This window comes from Penicillium rubens (assembly GCF_028828025.1).
Source record: "Penicillium rubens strain IBT 27055 chromosome Unknown utg000002l_segment0_segment0, whole genome shotgun sequence".
Taxonomy (NCBI): Eukaryota; Fungi; Ascomycota; class Eurotiomycetes; order Eurotiales; family Aspergillaceae; genus Penicillium; species Penicillium rubens.
In genome coordinates, this window is record NW_026890600.1 from 5,028,902 (window position 1) to 5,049,876 (window position 20,975).

The 20,975-nt window shown below is 49.0% G+C and overlaps 8 protein-coding genes across 8 annotated transcripts; 2 read left to right on the forward strand and 6 right to left on the reverse strand.

The window, feature by feature from the left end:
* Positions 1-115: 115 nt before the first annotated feature.
* N7525_004398 (folic acid synthesis protein) lies at positions 116-2,292 on the reverse strand (the record flags this gene model as incomplete). The annotated part of the gene is made up of 6 exons (XM_002565819.2): positions 116-1,100; positions 1,169-1,377; positions 1,433-1,771; positions 1,927-1,955; positions 1,993-2,143; positions 2,266-2,292. 6 exons carry the CDS (start codon positions 2,290-2,292, stop codon positions 116-118), a joined length of 1,740 nt encoding a protein of 579 aa, XP_002565865.2.
* A 627-nt stretch (positions 2,293-2,919) lies between these two features.
* On the reverse strand, positions 2,920-4,440 carry N7525_004399 (alpha-L-arabinofuranosidase B; the record flags this gene model as incomplete). Its single annotated transcript, XM_002565818.1, has 1 exon — positions 2,920-4,440. One exon carries the CDS (start codon positions 4,438-4,440, stop codon positions 2,920-2,922), a length of 1,521 nt encoding a protein of 506 aa, XP_002565864.1.
* A 1,775-nt stretch (positions 4,441-6,215) lies between these two features.
* On the reverse strand, positions 6,216-6,581 carry N7525_004400 (uncharacterized protein; the record flags this gene model as incomplete). The annotated part of the gene is made up of 1 exon (XM_061213004.1): positions 6,216-6,581. One exon carries the CDS (start codon positions 6,579-6,581, stop codon positions 6,216-6,218), a length of 366 nt encoding a protein of 121 aa, XP_061070025.1.
* Positions 6,582-9,406: 2,825 nt separating this feature from the next.
* Positions 9,407-9,631, reverse strand: N7525_004401 (uncharacterized protein; the record flags this gene model as incomplete). The annotated part of the gene is made up of 1 exon (XM_061213005.1): positions 9,407-9,631. The coding sequence occupies one exon, from the start codon at positions 9,629-9,631 to the stop codon at positions 9,407-9,409; it is 225 nt and encodes a 74-aa protein (XP_061070026.1).
* A 1,238-nt stretch (positions 9,632-10,869) lies between these two features.
* Positions 10,870-11,273, reverse strand: N7525_004402 (Short-chain dehydrogenase/reductase SDR; the record flags this gene model as incomplete). The annotated part of the gene is made up of 3 exons (XM_061213006.1): positions 10,870-10,944; positions 11,001-11,086; positions 11,162-11,273. The coding sequence occupies 3 exons, from the start codon at positions 11,271-11,273 to the stop codon at positions 10,870-10,872; spliced, it is 273 nt and encodes a 90-aa protein (XP_061070027.1).
* A 1-nt stretch (position 11,274) lies between these two features.
* N7525_004403 (uncharacterized protein) lies at positions 11,275-16,209 on the reverse strand (the record flags this gene model as incomplete). The annotated part of the gene is made up of 5 exons (XM_061213007.1): positions 11,275-11,762; positions 12,861-13,342; positions 13,420-13,676; positions 13,824-15,033; positions 15,089-16,209. 5 exons carry the CDS (start codon positions 16,207-16,209, stop codon positions 11,275-11,277), a joined length of 3,558 nt encoding a protein of 1,185 aa, XP_061070028.1.
* A 771-nt stretch (positions 16,210-16,980) lies between these two features.
* Positions 16,981-19,323, forward strand: N7525_004404 (uncharacterized protein; the record flags this gene model as incomplete). The annotated part of the gene is made up of 6 exons (XM_061213008.1): positions 16,981-17,162; positions 17,242-17,540; positions 17,596-17,618; positions 17,687-17,894; positions 17,977-18,255; positions 18,317-19,323. 6 exons carry the CDS (start codon positions 16,981-16,983, stop codon positions 19,321-19,323), a joined length of 1,998 nt encoding a protein of 665 aa, XP_061070029.1.
* Positions 19,324-20,331: 1,008 nt separating this feature from the next.
* On the forward strand, positions 20,332-20,862 carry N7525_004405 (uncharacterized protein; the record flags this gene model as incomplete). The annotated part of the gene is made up of 2 exons (XM_002565813.1): positions 20,332-20,754; positions 20,821-20,862. 2 exons carry the CDS (start codon positions 20,332-20,334, stop codon positions 20,860-20,862), a joined length of 465 nt encoding a protein of 154 aa, XP_002565859.1.
* Positions 20,863-20,975: the final 113 nt, after the last annotated feature.

A 20,975-nucleotide genomic window follows, 5' to 3' on the forward strand; every position in this document is an offset into this window, starting at 1 on the left:
CACAGTAGTACATCATAGTACAAGCCACACCCAAGTGTTGAATAAAAAAAGGCCCCATATATACATCAGCAGGGCAATGCAATGCTATGTGATAAGTGACGTAGCGAGTACGATCTCAATCAACGCGATAAATCGCATCCGCAACCTTCGTCACCTGCGACATCTCATGGACATCATGAACACGAACAATATCCGCCCCACCAGCCACGCTAGCAGAGACAGTAGCAGCCGTACCCCAAACGCGCTCCCGGGGCGTCTTCACCCCAGTAAGATGACCAATGAACCTCTTCCGACTGGGCCCCATCAACCAAGGGAAGTATTCAAGTCCCGGCATCGCACGCAGCCTCGGCAACTCCCGCAAGATCTCCAGATCAAGCGGCTGGATCTTCGCAAAACCAAGACCCGGATCGAGGATGATGCGCCAGCGCCGGATCCCCGCGTCTTCGGCAGCCGCAATGCGCGCGCCCAGCTCAGCAGCCACTTCCGGGATAACGCCGGTAGGGTACTCGTGCAGGGTCGTCATTGTCTGCGGCGTGCCGCGCATGTGCATCAGGATCACGGACTTGCCGATCCGCGCTACTGTCGGTAACATTTCTGGGTCGAGGAGGCCGGCTGAGATGTCGTTGACGATGTCTGCGCCGGCGGCGCAGGCGGCTTCCGCTACGCTGGCGCGGTAGGTGTCGATGCTGATGGCAATGTTGGCGGCTTCTGGGATCGAGGTTCGGATGTGCTGGATTGCTGGTACTACGCGGGCGATCTCCTCGGCGGCACCGACTGGTGTTGAGCCTGGGCGGGTGCTCTCGCCGCCAATATCGATGATTGTTGCGCCGGAGGCGATGAATTTGCGCACTGTCTCCGTTATATAGGTTAGGTCTGTTGGGGAGTGCTTTCCGCCGTCAGAGAAGGAGTCTGGCGTTAGATTGAGAATTGCCATGACGTGGGTGCTGCGCTTGGGATCTGTTGCGCGCAGGGATGGGAATAGTGGTGAGATTGGGGTTGTTGATACTGGGATTGGGTCTGGAGGTGGGAGAGCCTTCAGATGTGTGCTGTATGTTTGTTTGTCCTTTCCTGGTAGTGGAGGGCATTCATTTGGCATTAACCTAGATTTGGGTGGTCAGTACATTCGTTATATGCAGATATGGTATATATAGGGTCATCGGGGTCGTACTGGCTGAGAGGTCGCAATACAAAGTCTCGTTCAAGCATCAGGTTGTGTGGAATGTTGAGACGTTCGTGAGAGACGATCTCTCGATCATAGAGCAGGATATCCAAGTCAATAGAGCGTGGACCTTTGTCGATGAGCTTCTTTCTGCCCATCGCAATCTCAATGGATTGAAGAGTGTCCAAAAGATCCAAAGGTGCAAGAGTTGTTTCCACCTGAGAGGAATTAACAACTGGCTACCAAATCCGGGCATTAACTTTGCTAACATACCTCGCATACACCATTGATGAATGGATCTTGATCAAGCACATACATCGGTGCGGTCTCGAACAATGAACTTGTCCTTTTCACTTTGATACCAACTCGGTCCATTTCAAGACAAGCCTGCTCAATCATTTCTACTCGGTCCCCGACATTACTTCCCAGGGCAATGAAAGCCCGGTGGATGTCTGGACTGGGGTATTTCAAATTCATCTTGGAGTCAACTGCTTGCGCAGTGGAGAAATTCTTCACAGGCGGGGTCAAATGCAAGGACGTTATTGAGCGTCTAGGTAGACCATTTCCAGTGGGAAGTCCCGATGTCAATTGAGCTGTATATTCCAATTGGGACTGATCACACGACCCTATTAGATATTAGTGCTGTATTTGAAGTGCAGACACGGCAAATCAGAAAGAGAAAAAAATGCGGGACAGGCATATTTCCCCATTGGGACGATACGCCGATAAGCCTGGTAGGGGCTTCTAAAAAGTAGCTAGGCACTTACCCAGGTTCTGCGGTGAGGATGTTCTATAACTATTATGTCGTCAGATTTGCCACAGTCAATTGATACATGGTGGCTTTACCCTGTATGCAATGGTCGATGATGACTCCTGGCCGGGGCTGCAGCCAATGGCGAACGTCCTAGCGACCTCCCAATTTGCTGTAAATAAAGAATACGAGAAGCCAGTGTATGGGCTCTCTGGATCACCCTTGCATTCATGCTGATTTGAAAAAGAAACGTAAGAATACAAAGAGTGTGAGAGCTTCGAGTCAGTCCTACTAAGTTTCACGTGGTTCGCCTTCTTCTTGGCGTTGCCGCCTTGACGTTTTCACGCCTGGATACCTTGGTGCCTTGGTGCCTTGATGTCATTTTTATGTCTGTACCGTAACGATCTCGCCCACGAACTCATGGCCCATGGATAAAGTGCATCTCAAAGCTCTACAAGACCCTTTAATTCTAGCACGTCAACATCTAGTGGATTTTGAGGGTCGCCAATGGTCGGGCAATCTCATGATCTTATGAGCTTTGATGCGCATGCGTGCTATATGATCCCACATCCCGTGGAAGGATGAGAATCCTGAATGTCATATTGAATCTTCAGAGCAGGAAATTGGAAACCAAATTGAAAACGAGCCAATTCAAACACGCTTGTTGACCACTGGCGTGATGAACTAGGGGGCTTTCAGAGGAGGGGTGGATCCGGACTGGGCAGTACGACTATGCCACCAAACGGAACCAGTCCCTCAAAGCAAAATTCTCCGAAGGTGGCAGTGCAGATGCGCCCGAGAAAACCAAGCGAGGCTGGCCTGTTCAGGTTCATAAGGAGTTCTTTTAGTCGATGCGCATCTTGATCATCGTTGTATATTGCTTTGTCCAGGCGCTATAGGAGGGGATATATATATTGCGATGAGTTGGCTCGCTACATACACAGGACAGGGTTTTGCGATGCTAACAATACTGGATGAACCTACCCGCCTATGAAATATGGAAGATGCCTCAAGCAAAGCCATTGCTGATCACCCAGCTTGCATCACTGTTGAAAGAAGTGGCAGAGTCGAACGTGTGGACACCGCCGTTGCTGGCAATGTATAGCACGTTCTCGTAGTGGCGGAAGTAGCGGGTGGGATAGCTCCAGGACCGAACCGAGCTCGTCTCACCATTAAGGCCTGTCTGCGGACAGAAGGTGGCGTCCTCGTGGAGCAACTTCGTGCCGTCGTTGGCGGCAAGCACGAGCGCGAAATCAGCGTGCCGGATGAAGCTCCCCGGGGTATCGACGGACTCAAACGAGAAGCAATTGTTATTGGCAAGACCAGCACGAACAGTCCAACTAGCCTGTTTCTTAAGGGCGGTAGTGCTAGACGACGAGACAACCTGAGTATTGATGGTCGCGCCAGTGTGTGCGATGTAGCGCGTCGTGTAGCCGGACGTGGTAGCCCGCAGCGAGATCGAGGAACCGACGGTGAGCGCAGTCCCGCTAGTCAGCGGCGCGGTAGCGTATTTGGCCGCTACGATGTTAGCCTGCACCGAGTTCTCGGTGGCATCAGTAGGGTAGCCAGATGTCATAACGCCCTCGTAGAACGTGCCCTGGGCGCCGTTGCTGTTGTCGCCGCCAATGCCAAGGATGATGGCACCCTCTTTGCTCATGGGGTTGTATCCAGACACGCTTGGACGAGCACCGTTGTAGTATGTTGATAGGGAACCGGAGGCTGCATTTCCGCCGCGGATGGCCCACTTGTTTGGTCCTCCCTTGACAATCGCATTGACAAAACGGTGGGATATCGACGGGTCGCCGGCGTTGTTGGCTGGGCTCGAGCCAGAGAAGAGGCCGTTCTCAAGGTCAGCCATGATCCAAGGGCCGCTTCCAGCACCGGAGCCCCAGGCGGTGTTGTCACCATAGTAGATGGCCTCCATGTGGCCGTTGCCCGTATCGGTACTGCTGATCTCGGCGTTGCCGTAGTCAAAGCAGCAGGCACCGTTGTAATGGGTTCCGTCGAGCACTGCGTACATGCCCTCCGCTTCATCACCTGTAGCCGTGCCGCTGGCGGCGTTGTTGCTGTAGCCCGTGCCGGGAGACATGAACACGCCGTAGGCCTTCTTGCCGTTTAGCGTGACTGGTGCGCCAATCGCGCTGGCCAGGTTATCGTAGCCATTAGATTCAGGGCCTTTGAAGCCGCCGGGTGGGGCCTGTTTAAGATGATTACCGCGGCCAGACTGGTCATATATGATTGTGATCAAGCAGGTGGTGTTTGAACAGAATTTGTCCTGGGCAGCGGCATTTGCAACCCCTCCAGCGGAAAGCGGCGAGATATCGGTCGTGGTGCCGTCGGAGCCACGTTTGACCTGGTAGAGTGCACCGGTGTAGGCGTTGTACAGGGCACGAGTGGTGCTGTGCGCGGCGATGCAGGGCGTGTTGCCGGAGGCGTAGATGTCGCAGGGCCCAGCTTCAACAAGAGTACCAGTGGCAGCGAGGCCTAGAACCAGTACGCAGAAGCGTTCAAAGCTTCGCCGTGAGAACATATTTGATCTGTTAAACAGTAGGTCAGGCAGGTCTTATCGCGTTTGAGCCAAAACGAGATGGTTTAATAAGCTGTGAAGAGAAAAGAGTAGGGCCTTATGCCGTGCAATGTCCTTCATATTTATATTATCCAGTTCATCGGTCACGAATCCTCTCTAGAGGAGGAGTAGTAGGGGTTACTAAAGTGGCTGTAATTATCCTCCAATAACATAGTAAGGACCCGAATGGTACCCTCCAAACGCCCGATTAATATGGCAGATTTGAGCGGTACCACCTATTAGGCTACTAAGAAGTAGTTTGACGGAATCTCTGGCTTGTGTCTTACTGAGACGGAAGAAAGGTTTGTTTCGCCCCTGGTGCTAGCACAAGTCCTTCTGTATGTCTCAAAGAAGAGATAGAGAGATAATTCCGATCGACGAGGTGTCTCCAATGCACCCCACACAATAGCAGCATTAAGCTTGTGCCACCGGGATTTTCCCCCTTTGTTTTCTTCAGGGCGCAACAACCGGCGAAATCCAAACCCAATTGAACAAATGTCTCATGGTCGAACTGGAATCAGGCAGGCCTAACCAACGTAGGATTGTGGCGTTCAAGCAGTCTCAAGTTCACTTGGCGGGGCTTTGGCACCCTGAAGATGCGGGGCCCTGAGGGGTACTGATACCAATTAAGCATTTGTGCCGAGGATACTTCCAAGGTTCGCCATGGCTCAAATAAGCTTAGGCTCGGGTGAGATGAGTGGACCTGACCCGAGCGAATCGGAAGAGCAAAGTCAGCAGCTCACTTCAATAAATTGCACACGCCTCTAGCCCGAGCCCTGGAGCTAATGCAGACTTACAAGGCCACTTGCTGTCCCGCCTTATTTCACCGCTTCCGTCGAGCGGGGTAGGTCTTCGGACCCAATTGTTTTGTAGTTCTTAGGAATCAGACACCACCTTATAGTCCATCTATTTTATCCGCAAGACTTCTACTTTTATCCGTCCTTACTCCGAAAAGTACTTCCCGCGTGAAACCGGACCCGAGGAGCACTAGTGAGATCCGTCGGCCACTGCTCCAACGTTTGCCCATTAGACTAAAAAGGTCATAACAAAGTCAGTTCATGAGAACGTGGTATATATATATATACAGGCGCCCCACAACATATATTATGCCAACACATGTTGTGGGATCACACTTGTGGTAGAGTCCGTTAGTTAGGAGGTGGAGACCTGCAGGGTGGCGCAGGTCGGATCCCGGTCTGACAGCTCCGACCCCTCGTAGATAGATAGTTGTAGGAGCGCGCTCCCTTTCTCCAATACAACTCTCTCCCTTCTGCTTCCCTGACCCTACATACCTACCTAGGTAGGTAGGTACCGTAGTGTCATCAATTGGAACCCCAGCATGTCCATCTGGGCACCTTTGACCGCTTTGATAGACCGCCTATTCCTAATAGCGAAGTTTTTCTACTCATCCGACGCGTGCTGAAGTACTGGGATGCAAATACGAATGATGACTGTAGATCGATACTCCGTACAGCTCTGCCTAATGTCTTCCTACGACGCTAAACATCTGTCGGATCGGGATATGCACCTCCTAGGCCCTAAATAGGAACCTGGATCTTGTTATGGCGTAGTGGTAAAATTGCCGTATTTTATCCCGACAAAAACACACTATGCTAGGCGGGCTACGTGAACATAGCAATAACATTGATTGTATAAAAGCTAAAACGCACTCGAAGCACTCTCCGTCGTCCCTCGACGTTAAACAATAAAAATATAAAGAGGGTGCTGGTCTGGACTAATCACTCAATCGACGAAAACACACGTCGCTTATGCTCGTGTTCTATCGACCCTCGGTTCCTCGCCGGTAGGGTATTGAATGGGACAGTACTGTTTGGTACTTCGCCGCTGAGAATTGTCGAATCCCTGATTTCCAGTGGGAGAATGAACCCTGCTTTGACTAGAGTGTGGCGTCTGGTGTTCTTTTGCCCAATCACATCGGCAAGGAGATAGGACTGCTGGAAATTCTGAAACACTACTGCCAGGGCGGCCGTATCGGATGGGCGGCCTAAACAGAGGGGGGCACCCGAAGTTCCATCCGCTGGGGCGAGCTGACCATCTGTATGCCACAGCAAAAACGCGTTCAAGCTCGAGAGGCCACGCCTCATTATATGCATCATATACGTGTTGTTCCTCTTCAAAAAGGACAATCAGGAAGCCAGCGATAAGCAAATGGACACCAACCGCCTCTGGAAACAATTCTCGGAGGCTGTCGAGATCCGCTGTCGTGAGGAATCGTCTTGGGTTGATATATCGGTCAAAGTGCTCATTGTATCTGTCGGGCGATCGGGACGTGAGAATTCCACCGGGTATGCCTAAGAATTGATCTCCGGGGAAGTAGTGGATTGGTCGACCGCCGGCATACACACTTTGGGATGGGGCGATGGGAGAACCGACAAGCCAAACAGGCTCTCCGAACACAGACTCCGCGACACTCACTCCCGCCTGTGAAGATAGACTGGGATGATAATCTCTGACGAACTGCTCATTTTCTTTGTTGATGTGAGTTACTGATTCCGCGCGAAACACGTCTGCTGGTGAGCTAGCTCTAGATGAGGAGACTGATAGAAGAACCTCAGTCAGTGCTGACAAAGTCGATCCCCAACAGGCGAGCATTGATTTCCTGGACTAGGGTGTGATCTATACTGCTCGTCATCCATGTCTTGACTTGTAGGGAGAGAGTATACCATTTCTCTCCATTTGGATCGTCGACAACTGGCCAGGGAATGTTGGTATTGATTAGATTGTGGAGACGATGACTCCGTAAAATTTTCTCCACTTGGTCCACCCAGGTGTCGAAGTCGGTTCGCTCTTTCAGCGGTGGGGTGATTTTGTAGAGATTGAAACTCCCTACTTCCGGTAAACCAACAGCTTGGTCTGCGACGACGACGTCTCGCTTGGTATGCCAGTTTCGATTTGGCTGCATGGCGGCAGGTTGGTTGGAGGATTCAGCCATCTTGGCTGATGAAAGAAATGATCAATGATAAAGTCTGATCAATTTGATAGTAAATGTAGTTCTTAACGTGAGATGCTACAACAAGGTCTCTTTGTCAAAAGAGATAAATGTAAATGCAGTTCTCAACGTGAGATACTATAATAAAGCTTCTTTGTCAAAAGAGATAGTACTCCGGTGAGATACTCTCTTTGTAAAAAGTGATAAAGAAGTGAGAAATGCACCCCTCTTTGATAAAGGGTATATGCAAATCAAAGTGAGATATACTATCTAGTAGTATTCTCAAAGAAAAGTGAGAGATATACTATCGTAGTATTCTCTAAAAGTGAGAGATATAGACTTCAAATCTATTCTCAAATGAAGTAAGATATAGCCTATTGATAGTGCTATTCTTGATGGTGAGGCTCCCCCGCGGGGAGATTGTTATGTAAAGTCTTTGATAAAGCAAAGGGGTAAAACGAGGGCCTTATAACCTATTGAGGCCACGAAGGAGGACTAGTGAGATGAACTAGCATGGAGGGGAAATCGGGAAGAAGATGCATGCTATGAATCTATGGAAAAAAAGGCTGTATATGAAGCCTGTACTAACAAAGGAATGGCAAACTGACATAGCAAAGTCTTAGTCTGCACAAAGGGACAAAGGCATAAAGACATACTATACATGTCAATAGGTTGGCAGTTCGCCGTTATAATCTGTTCACGGCGAAGGCAATATCCGGTCTGGTTCTCATTCTAAGCCAAGCGACTTTCCTAACGTCCTCTCCAAAAGCTGCTTTCTCAGAGAGTGAGACGTCGTCGTCTTAGTCTTAAATATTATTATCTTCTTTAGTAGAAAAAGGTGGTTAATATATCGATCTTATAGGTAGATATATTAAAGAAACCTTACCTAGACTCGCTATCTATAGTAGGTCTTCTAGGTATATAGCTTAGTCGATAAAAATAGTTAATAAAACTCTCTTAGGGAGTAAAAAAGCTTTATTAATAGTTCTTATTAAGCTACTTCCTAGAAATCTAGCTAGTTCACTAATTACCTTAATCTTAAAGGTGATATTATCTTTAAACTATTAGATTTATTATTTATCTAAGGTAGCGCTTAATATATCGTTAATATAGAGTAAAAGCTAGAGATCTCTCTCTTTATATATAAAAATATATCTTTTATCTAGTAGCTCTTTAAAATCTAGTCTTAAACAAATAAACGCCAGAAGCGAGCCAACGATATGTCAAAAATATAAAAATGAAAGCAAAAAAATGCTCACACTCGGAGTCGAACCGAGGATCTCATGATTACTAGTCATGCGCTTTACCACTAAGCCATGCGAGCTGATTGGATAGGATACTCTGCTCCTCTTGGCAAGATAAGCCATTGGACCAAATTGAGAGGAATATAGTTACGTTGAGAATGGCATTGTATGAATTTCGATTTAATAAGTTCTATATCACGTTATATACTGAGAGAGGAATCACGTGGAAAGGAAGAAATTGCCGGACATGGACGGCCGCCTTGTATTACCGCCTTTATCGAGCGGGGTAGACTTCCAAGGTTCCTTCCTATCTTTATACTTCTTAGAGAATTAGATACCTAGGTACCTAGGTATCACCTTACCCCAGTAAGAAAGTACTTCCCATCCGATTTCATCAGTCCTCTACCGTCAGAGTTACGTCGACTATGAGCCTAGTAAGACAGTACTTTTCATCAGTTCTTTACCATCTGAGTTCGTACGTCGACTGTGAACCCGGATCCGAAGGAACATCAGTAGAGTCCGTCAGGGGTGGATACCTGTGACATATACCACCTGATGATTGCTTTATCTCCTCAATTTGTCTGAACTGTTATCTCCTGTTTGGATAGCGACCGGAGCGCGAGAGGAAAGGCGAGGTAGCGCAGAAAACGTACGGGAATGTAGCGGCAATGCAAACCACGTGTAACGTTAAATCGAGCGTAATGTTGGAGAATAAGAGTTTTAACTTCATCATCGTCTACGAGCTGTCCTGAAACTTCCACCATGCGTCCAGAACATCGTTGTAGCCCATTTTTTCCAGACGCTGTGCGACCTTACGGCGCCACTCTTTTTTAGAATCTTCATCCCCATAATCGAAATCCATCCCTGCGGAGATTCGGAATTTTGTTCTGACCCATTCGATAGGGACATAGCTAGCAAGCTCCCAGTCGATAATACCTAGCGAATCTGTCGAGATATCCATAAGAATATTCGTAGGACCAAGATCGCGATACTAGAAGATAAGTCTAGAGACATCTATAGATATCTCGGTACAATTCTTTAGGAGCTGTTATAGAGCAAGGGTATTAGCCATTTTACTATTGCCTTTAAGGAGATAACGTTCTAACAGCTAGCGTCCATCCACACCGCTAATAGTGTCGCCCTTCTATACTGCTAAGCGATTACAAACATCCGCGACCTTGCCGATATAATACTAACGAAGATTGTCGTCTATATTAGGCCAAGCCTCATAAAGGAGCTGGCCCGGCACCCTCGAGACGACAAGGAAGTATCGCGAGTTAGTCTCGAAATGATAGAGGACATTCGGGAATCCAAAATCATACGGTTCTTGATCTTCTTAGTCTTTGAGAAATTGTAGAGTCATATGCTCTCTGGTTATATCGGGATAGTCTATGTGATGCGCTTGGATAAAGGCTTCGCCTGCCTTCTAGACAGCCGCTTGGTTGTCAACTGCGTGAACTCTCGAAATAAAAGATGAGTCGTCTAAGAGGGGCTTAGAATTCGGAAGAGGCTCAGGTGCAGTGGAGAGAGCGAAAGGCCCCCCATTGCCGTCGCTCCAGCATGCTTGGTCGGCTGGATTATTGTCTAGGAGGGGTGATGAATAATGAGTAAGAAGAACCGCATTTGAGATTAGCCAGTAGCTTTCGTCAACTTCCTGTATCGATTCATTGAGGTGCGGCTGAGGCAGGCTAATGGATGACATGTCGATTGATGCTGAGGTCCTAGAAAAAGAATAAACACAAATGTTGCCGTACTTTATAGACAAAGCTTGCCGAAGAGGTATTAACCAAGGACGTCTGGAAAGTACTGTACGAGACCAGGTAGAGAAGGAGAGAAGGAGAGTGATGGCTGAAAAGGATTGGCCAAACAAACATCTTCCCCAGTTTGCAGGTCCGTGCATTTCCTAATACTCTCGTACCCCCGGGCCCCGGCACCATTGATCTCTGTTTGAAGTATGGCTTCAGATTACGCAAATTTCTTCTTTGCTGACCATGGAAAAATCATTGTATCAAAATATAGAAGCATTCGTAACTCTGACTCTGAGATCGAGGAGCGAACCCTGTCCATTGAAGCTGCCTGGATTAAAATATCACAGCAGCTGGCCTTGTTAAAACTTGTTGAGAAACTTTGGGAGAGGATTACCAAGAGTTTCAATGGCGCCACTGAGCGTTTCAGATAGGAGCGAGGCTGTCGCGGCCTCTACCACGGGATCTCTGTACCATCAATCACGTTGAAGAACTTGCCCGAGGTCGTCTCCCGAGACGCATTATCAATCTGCACGAGTCAGTCTGCATCCTTCAAGCTTCAAAACAGAGAAGGGCATCAGGTACTAGGCCTAGAATGGAATCGACACTCTGGCGCTGGGAGTTTGGGGCCTGGGGAAGGCCCATCGCGCGGGCGCCCTTGTTGCCGCCCTCTGTTTGCACGAGGCTGTTAGACGGTCAGCTGCCGTCCAAAATCTCCCATCCGGCTGGTCTCTCTGGTGGCTTACCCGGGATGCACGGCAAAGGCAATGAAGTCCTTGTTGACGCTGTGGATAGCACTGCACGTCCGCCGGAGTTAGCCGATTCTTTCCCACCAGGGTAAGCTAAAGCTGGCAGCATCTTACGTAGTGATCCAGTTCAAACCCGCCTTGGAGATTCCGTACGCCGGAACGATGTGAGCCTTGTGAACCTCAAGTCGGCCAATGGAACCGGCAGCACTGCTGACCGATACCCACTTGGGGGCCTGGGACTTCTCCAGTAAAGGCTTGACGGCCTGGTACAGGGCTAGGGGCCCGAGCGCATTCACGGTAAACACGTCGGTCACAGCCTCGGAGCTCACCACGTCTAAGGGAATCATGCCCTTCTCGCCGGCTCCGCCGGCATTAGCCACCACCACATCGATGTGGTCGACGTCCGTGAGATCCTTGATAGCCGCCGCAGGGTCGGCCGAGTTGCTGCTTTCAATCTTTACCAGCTGTAGACGCGAACCATCAGCCTTGGGCAAGGCCTCTAGCTCCTTGACGTAGTCTGCGGCTGTGTCGCGGACACTGGCAATGATGATGTGCTTAGGCCGGAGTAGGAAGGTCTCCACCAACGTCCGTCCGATTCCTATCCTCCGTCAGCGCGATCCTAACGCAAGTTTAGGCAGGACTTGCCTCGACTAGCACCGGTAACGAAAACGACAGTGTCGTCGGAAATAGTCATGACTGAGAATAGATGATAGGAAAATTCCGGTGGGAGTCGTATCTGGTAGCGTTGTGATTGGATTAATAGGCTTGATGAATGGAATAGAGAGAGAAAGAGTAGCTAGCTTCACGTTTGCGGCCGCCTTTAAATAGCCAGCTATAGGAGGTATTGAGAGATACCTAGGTACCCTATAGGCGATTAATAATGCTTATATGCTCCTCCACGGATGCTTTGAAATCGGGACCCCAGGATGACAGATCATTGATAGGGACATGAAATGAATCCTTGTGTAAGACTACAAGGGAGTACGGACCACGAGCGCTGAGGCCGTCCATGCTCATGCGTGTGAGATTCTCAATTTCGGCTTATTCTCACGACAAGCTCAGGTGCGGACTAGTGTGAAACCTCCACGCCGTCTAGTCTCTTGGTATTCGGAGTACTCCGGTATGGTTTGTCTAATTGGAAACGCCGTGCTAGTCCTCTGCACCTGGTTTGGATGATGCAACTGTTAGGGACTACTGTAGGTGAGCCAAGTATCTATAGCCTCGCTGGCATAATCATAGTGAGACAATCTTCTCCCCTTCTAGCCTTGGCGCTTACAGAGGGAGTTATATTAAGAAGAGAGAGGAGCGAGCTCCCAATCAATATCTACCCACCTCAGCCTAAGGCAAGAGGGTATCCAAAACAGCAGCAATCATACCAGAATGCGCGGGCAAGTGAAAAGTGTGCTTTGTATGGAAGACACACCTAGGTAGTGCCAACAACTGAGGTATCATCCCTTCTTTACTGGGAAAACATGAGACCGAGTCTGAGGTCAAAGAATGCCAGCTTGATACGGTCTAATTTCTAGATCATGTTGAAGAATACATCAAAAAAGGGATTTAGTTGAATAGAACCCTGTCTATGACCATGATATCTGTAGATATTTAAATGACGACCCGCAATTAAGCTCTCACTTCGACCTCTTATGACTCGACCTCTTCTTCCCATCCTTTGTCTTCGAAGTAGACTTTCCTTTACGCTTTTTCTTCCTATCCTCCTCCGATGATACCAAGTCCGATTCAGGCTCGGAGCTCTCATCGCTTTCAGCATGTCGACGATCTGGCTCACTGGACTCTTCCTTATCCGATGATGTACTCGAGTCCGAATCAGTGTCTGAAGGCTCCGGCTCCTTAAACACCCCCCTCTCAGGGCCTCGGCCTTTGGAAGAACGACTCGGCTGCCCAAACGCATATGCTGAGCGACCCGGATCCGTGTTGGGTACCATAGGCACCACCATAGGTTGGCTCTGGAAGTTATCGGCGCGCCAGCGATGCTCTTCGGCCAGTTGTGAATCATTCTTTCCCTGGCTGAGCGAGAGGAGGTATCTGTCGAATTCCTCGGCGGCGGCGGCAACTCGGGTGAATTGTTCCTTACCGAGGATGATATAACTTGGTCGTTTGTTTTTCCGTGCGTCGAAGGTAGCAAGAGCAACGGCTGTCTGGAATGCGTTGCGAATTTGTCTACAAATAAAGGGCTTTGATCAGCATAAAGATTTGGGTTGAGTGTGTGGAATGAATGACGGCAAGTTGTACAGTACCTTCCATTCCAGTTGAGCAGGTTCTTATCTTTGATGTCTTTGAAATGTTCTTTTGCGAACCGGATGATTTCTTTCTCCCGGATATCGAAGTCCGGATTTTGCGTCTCGAACTCCTTTCTGATCCGTCCGATGTTGTTCTTCCATATCTGGATGGATGTTCTCTTGTCCAGTTTCGGATAATACAGACTGACATGGATTCGGGACTTGAATGCCCGGTCGATTTGGCCGACGCGGTTTGTGGTGAGGAATAGGATCCCCTATCTGGGTTAGGAGAGACTCAGAGAGTATCACTGTTGGATGCGTTGAACTTACACTGTAATATTCCAAGGTTCGAAGGAAAACTTCGCAATGGAATTTGCAATTAATATCATCTATAAAATGAACAGACGGAGGGACGGACCTACCTGAAACAATCGCATTGCGAGGGAGATCGGTATCATTGCGTCGCTTAAGAAAAACACTATTGTGAAATTAGCAAAGCCTCGATGAAGAACTCGAGATTGGAAGGATGCAACAAACTCGGCTTCGTCAAGAAGAAGAACGCATCCCCATTTATGAGCAAGCTGGAAGTTCCGCTCCAAGTTCTTCTCCACAAATTCAGCGTTGTCTCCTATGTCACCACATGTGACTGGGAAAAGAGGCCGTTTGGTATGGTCGGCAACGCATTCAGCTGTACTAGTCTTACCAACTCCTGGTTCGCCGTGCAGCAAAATAATCAGACCCTTACCTTTCCCCTGAATAAGGTCGACAGAGGGCAGGGAACCCTCTCGCCCTTCAGACTTGCTTGGAATACTCTCATGATTTTCAACCATAGCCAAGACTGTTTCTTTAATACTGTCGTTGATAACCAAGTTTTGCCAACCATCGGTATATTGAACATCGCTAATGCTCTCGATGTCGAACGTTGCCCATTTGCGAGAACGGAGAACGAACCCATAGACCTTAAAGGGAAGTAGGGCCTTCTGGTCTCGGGTCAAGTCTTCCGCATACCCCGTGGAGTCCATTAAGCTCCCATTCAGGCCTTTGAATTCCTGTTCTTCTTTTTCGTCGATGACGGAGTCTGGGGCAATCCACTCGTTCCCACAGCAGCCTTCTAAGTCGCATCGAGTACAATACCAATGACCCAAGTTTGTCTCTCGGATGTCATGATCGACTAGATTATCCAGTCCGATCTGTGGTTTGTTGTCTGACATCTCTAGAAACGCCAGTTGGAAATCAATGATTACCTGAGATTCCACTTGTTCCGGATGCTTATCCAGGGTTAATCCATGGTATTGCTTATGTGCTGTCTTTTGTGGGTTCGATAAAACTGCGAAGTTTTCGCCTCGAGTGACCATCGCTTCACGAATGCTTTCATGGTTCGGATCGCATTGCAATGGATATACCGGGAGAGCAGTCATATCTCGCTCTCCTTCATACTTCCGGATCTGGAATGTACGGTTTACTGGGCCATATTGGGCCCCATCGAAGTCAATGTAGAAGCACTCCACTATAAAATTCCCCGGGGAGTATCCTTGGTCCTTCAATTTGACCCCAGCATGGTTTGCCGGGGGTTCAACAAACGTGGAAGTGGAGTAAAGCGGTCTCCCTCCCGTTACCCGAATCACTCGATACCTAGAGTTCGCGTTAGCAATTCATCATATGATTCCAATTTAGTTGAAAGGCTCACAGTTGGATCTGTTTTGTAGCGGGAGTGCGGACGGTGGTGCCTGGTCGGAACAGATGCCAAAGATCACAGAATGCTACTTTGCGAGCCGTGCCCTTCTCAAAATCCTCCCTTAACTTGAAGACACGACCTAAATGATCCGACATAAATCCGTTCAATAACCGTAGATGTTCAAGGGCCTTTGGACTCTCCGTTTCTTTTAATGGGCCAATGGCCGTTGAAGGGACTTGGCTTTCAGCTGTGCTGTCACCATGGATCTGTTCGAGTTTCTTTTGATGTTCCAAGAGTTCCTTCCAGAACAGAGTCAACAGCTTCAAGGGCCTCACGAAGGTGACTTTATGCTCGTGGGGACCGCGATGCGGGAGCTGGTCCGTGACTTCATTCAAGACCTTCAAAAGAACTGGCGAGCGAAGCCGAATCTGAAAGATAGGAAGACTGGCCTCTTTGCCATCAAGATTTACTTTGTTCCCAGCGACACCCCCGGGGGACTGTTTCTTTGTGAACGACCGCGCCCCTCTGAACGGTTGAGGTTCTTCGATTAGAGTCTCAATGACGCTCTGTGGGCTGTTGTCGATTTCCGGGACGTGCTTCCACTCGCCTTTCGAATCGGGTACATCGTATACAACGGAGTACTCTTGCCAGCTGAGGCATTTGGTCGTAGCCTCGCTATCAGGCACCTTGCTTTTGTTGTAGTTGGTAGGGTCCAGTTTCTGCGGTCCAAGAATTGCAGCCTCGAGTGCCTCAAGACGGTCGTGAAAGAGTCGGTGGAGCATCGCTTCGTGAAAAAGTCGCGCTGGGACGTCTTGAATTCGCTCTTGTAAAGAACGCTGCTCATAGACTGTGGTGGCTCTATTCCAGTGTCGAAGGAGCCATGGATCATCTTTCGCATCCTCGAGTCGAGGTTCTGCCTCATTTGTCTTATTGAGTTGGGAATTTTGAGGCTCATCCTCTGCCTTGCTGGGTTGACAGTTCTTCACCGCATCAGAGGATAAAGAGGAAGACGGGGTGTTGGTTTCAGTCTGAGACGAGTCTGTCTTGCTGTCCGCAGCTGGTGTGAAGACACTCGGTTCGGAAGATAGACCGAAGGAGTGAGGATTTACACTGTCGACGATCGCTGTTGCCATGATGCGAAAGCTCCTGCGATGCTTCTTGGGCCTTCGAAAAGACGGAGAAATTCCGAGGTCACTGAGTTGGTCACTGATTTGTACCTGCGATACTCTGGCCAGTTTACCTCACATATACACGCGCTGTACTGTAACAGGTGTCAGCGTGTCAGCCTTGCTTTAAGGCAGCTGAAAAATCTCACCCCGCCAGAAAGACTTTTGCTTTTTATGCTCGGACATCCTTTTCGGCAACTAATATTTTGCGCTCGAATTGTTTGCCTATTTCCCAGCGCCTCGTGCTGCAGCTACTAGGGATTGGCCGGACCAGAGGGAACTACTTGGACGGGGGAAGCTCTATTTTGGTCGTAGCGCCCCATCTGCACATACACGTGTCTCCACTAGGCATAAATCCTTCCTAATACGGAGTAGTTCCTTTACCATACCTCCTGGCCCTTGCTCGCCATCAGCAAATACTTGTCAGCTTTCTCCCCTCTAGCGTGGTGCGATGAACTGCGGCCGATCGAATGTCCCCGCCAAGCCGCGCTATATTTAGTTTGAGTGTCAGCAAAGGACGTGGAAATGATCTTGACAGGGAGTACTTGGGACTTCGGGCCAATGATTGATCTGATATAATCCCTCAACCCTACCCCTCACCATTCCTCCCCTTAGTGGTCGGAGTTGACCTGACTCTTGAACTGGCAGGGGCATAGGAGGGTTTGGTCACTCCATAACACCACCAGCTAACTAAGAACATCTTTGTGTTTTCTTCAGGCAACATAGGCCACGAACAGGATGGCAAAACAACCCGTAGCCAAGTTCCCAGTCCGCCATTCAACTAATATCCCCGCGAGCTTCATTGAGAATCACCAAACCACTGCCGAAGACGAAGAAAAAATCAAATTTGTTCATCGCATCAACTCCTTCCTCCCCGAGAAGGACGCAGCCCAGGATGAGCTAGAGTGTAAGCAACGAATGTGTGTGTATTCACCTTCCGCTCATCATATGCCGAAAATCCCGGAACCTATCACTTATTATCGAGGGCTATTTTGTTAGTGAGGAGTCTTTCAAAAGCACGACCAACAATGTTCAGGCCTTAAATGAGGCGCTAGACGCTTTCCGTCTGAAATTGTGCAAACCTGGCCAATTTCAAGTCAGCCAGCCTATGCCATCGGACCAGAAAGTACACTGGTCGGATGTGATGAAGGAGCTGCAAAATGCCCAGAACTACTACAAGACCCGTCATGGAGGTGGACCGATTGGCAAAGCGATTTCCAAATTCGGGAGATATACGGAGTCGCTGAAGGGGTGGCTAGACCTGCTTCCAGCTGGGGATTATGGGTCTACTATATGCGGTACGTATGCATCTATCATATTCGACACGATCTATGCTAAGCGAGGATTGTACAGGAGGACTCAAGCTATTGTTATCGGTATGACAGCAGGAACATTCCAGATCGAGTTGATTCTCAACCCGCAAGCTCCGACTGACGCTATGTAGGCCCTTGATGAAACTCACAAGCTGGATAGCTTAGTTTTCGTGGCACTGTCCGACATACCCGAGATCTTGTACGAAGCCCGGTTCTACCTGGATGCGTACAGAGTTCCTAGGTTGAGTATTAATATGCTGGAAAAGATGGCTGACCTTTGTAACCACGTTCTTATTGTGCTGCGGGAAATCGTTTATTACTGTCTTGAATCAAAGTCTAGTAAGTACACATATTTGCTCTGTCTCCAGAGTGGGAAGGTCGCGTCTCTGATTTTCTTTTTGTTTTTTCAATCTTTGCATAGGACATTTTATTTCGACGGTCTTCAAGGGGCCGAATTCGAAAGACTCTCTACGACAGACGATTTCCGACCTCAGGGAGCGCGCCACCTCTCTTTCTCGAGAGGCAGAGCTGACGAACCACCAAACTATACAGAATATCAACGAAGATATTCAAGGCATCAAGCAGAGTTCTCACAACATAGAAGGTAGCCGGACGGACATTTATGTCAATCTATACGTGCTCTACTCTGGGCACCCATCTCTCGATAGCAAAGGCGAACTTCTGTCCGACAGTATGGATGGTTAGTATCATGCAACTGTCAAATTTTCTATCAAATCTGAACCTGAAAAATGAAAATCTAGCGTCCCCTCGATTGTCTCTCGCCGGCGTTCAACTTCAAAACTCTATCAGTGCAAACCCTTCCCCGGGGATCCAGCCTTCGCGGAGTCCATCCATAACCGACCTACCAGATCTAAGAGATTTGCTCACCCTATGTGTCAATTCTCAATCTAACGATCATTTAAACGTTCCCCAACGGACTCATCGCCGACATCAATCTTTCCCCAAGCCCGAGGAGCCCCTGATCACCACCGAAGGCCTTTTGCACCTCCTCGCATTCGACGAAACCAAGGTCGCCAGTGACCGTGGCACGAACGTTCACCCAAGCAGGTTCAACAAGTGCGAATCCCAAAAACTTCCCTTCATTACGAGATCCGCCCAGTTTCAAAACTGGATCAACAAGACTGAGGGGAAAAACGCCTCCCTACTGGTTCAAGGTCACTTTGACTCTGAAGATGGCACATCGGCTTTGACACACCTCTGCGCAAGAATCGCTTACGAGTCCGCTCCCGATCCCAAAGTGCTGATCCTCACTCACTTTTGCTCGCTCCATACGGCCAGTCGCGCGGAGATCGGTCGCCGGGCTGGTGCCACGGGGGTAATCGCCAGCTTGATCGGTCAGCTCCTCTCGTACGACTCCCATCGAGTCCAATTTGACCTTTCGCAAATCACGAAACACGCATTATCACGGATCGAGGAGTTTTCATTGAAGAAACTGTGCTGGCTTCTCGGGATGTTGATTACCCAGGTTAAGAAGGGAATCACGATAATCTGCATAATTGACAATATCTCATCGTACGAGACGGACGAAGCGGTGGGGGATCTGGAGCAGTTGGTCCGTTGTCTGCAAACCTGGGTCATACGGGCAAACCAGACTTCGTCCAAGCCGAGGATGAAGTTGTTAATCACCGACACGAACCAGACCACCCGGGTTTACCGGTATTTTCAACACGATGATATTTTGGACCTCGAAGGTGAATCGGGGGATGATTGGGAGGATGACTCTGAGGAGGACAGCTGGATAATATAATTGGGGAGGTGCTCACCGTTCGCAAATCGGCGTCATGAGTAGATAGTAGTCTTGTTTAGCTGATGCGACTACTACCATTTGGTAGTTTTGCAAAGGTCGGCATTCGTAGACCCCTTTCAAGGTTCCACTCTGAGTGCATTCGATTAGTACGGCAGGTGGAACAGAGCCATAGCTCTGTGTTGACTTGACGGAAGGATTATGAGGGACGCTGGAATCCGGCGACAAGCGGGTGGTCAAGATGAAGTATTGATTCTAATGCCATCTCTTGGTATGTTGGACCAATTAAAAGCAGCCATCATCGGCCACTCATCATGACTCAGTCATATGGCACTATCATGCGCTTAATTGTGCCATCCGAGAAATCAGCAAATAAAGGACTTGCGGTAAGTACCCTGGTCCCGACGACATCCAGACAAAGCATAATGTGGGTAACCCACCGAATAAAGCCCACCCCCAGAATTGGAGTGTAATTTGTTGCTAAATATGCCTCGACATGTAAGAACTCGTTCTAAATTGTGCAATCTACTCCACAAAGCCACCCACACATATAAGGATTCGGCAGTAACCTCCAGATGCGCCCCAAATTCTGGTTCAATCACCGGTAGCAGGACTGACGGTCTCCACTCCCCCAGCTCTGCAACGCGAAAAGTCAGGATTAGGGGATCTTTGCTCTCCATTGCCACGACGAGTGAATGTTTGAGAAGATGCGCCAAGTCAAGCCACCATATCGCGGAAGGCCGTCACATGACCTAGGGCAAAAGATACCAGTTTACACCCGAGGCATCAATTATATGCAAACATTGCAAACCTGCCAGCGACATCTTTTCAAGATCACGTGTACCCTATCTAGAATTTCTTAAGCCATCACCTTATCTCGTGTCACCGCTGGGTTTATTGCCGTTAATACATCCTCGACCTTTATCACTCTCGCGCCTTTCACGACTATTTTTCATCCGGTGATCCACCTTTTCTTCGGAATTATCATCCTGTCCACCATATTCACACATCATGGATCACACGCGCGATCCCTGTCCCTGGGTTGCCCTGAGCGACTTTGGCGGTGCCTTCGCTATGGGTGCTATTGGAGGTGCTGTCTGGCATGGTGTTAAGGGATTCCGCAACAGCCCGTACGGCGAGCGCCGGATAGGTGCCCTCACAGCAATCAAAGCCCGCGCCCCCGTTCTCGGCGGTAACTTCGGCTGTTGGGGAGGTCTTTTCAGTATTTATGACTGTTCAATTAAGGGTATCCGCAAGAAGGAAGATCCCTATAATGCTATCATTGCTGGTTTCTTTACTGGTGGCTCCCTCGCTATCCGTGGTGGTTATAAGGCCGCCCGAAACTCCGCTATTATGTGTGCCGTCTTCCTCGCTGTCATCGAGGGTGTCGGTATTGGTTTCCAGCGCATGATGGCCGATAACACAAAGCTTGAGGTAAGTTGGATTTGTGACCTTCCGGGTATACAATTGGACGTGTCTGCTAACCATAGACATTATTAGCTTCCTCCCCTCCCTGCGTCGGAGCAGAAGGCCCACGCTTGAATTCCCTCCTCGGTTCATATCTTCCTTCGGTCACCATCAACATATCCTCCCTTCTACCTTTGTCTTCATAACAAAATCTTCGCATCAATACTCTCTCTCTCTCTCCTCAGGCG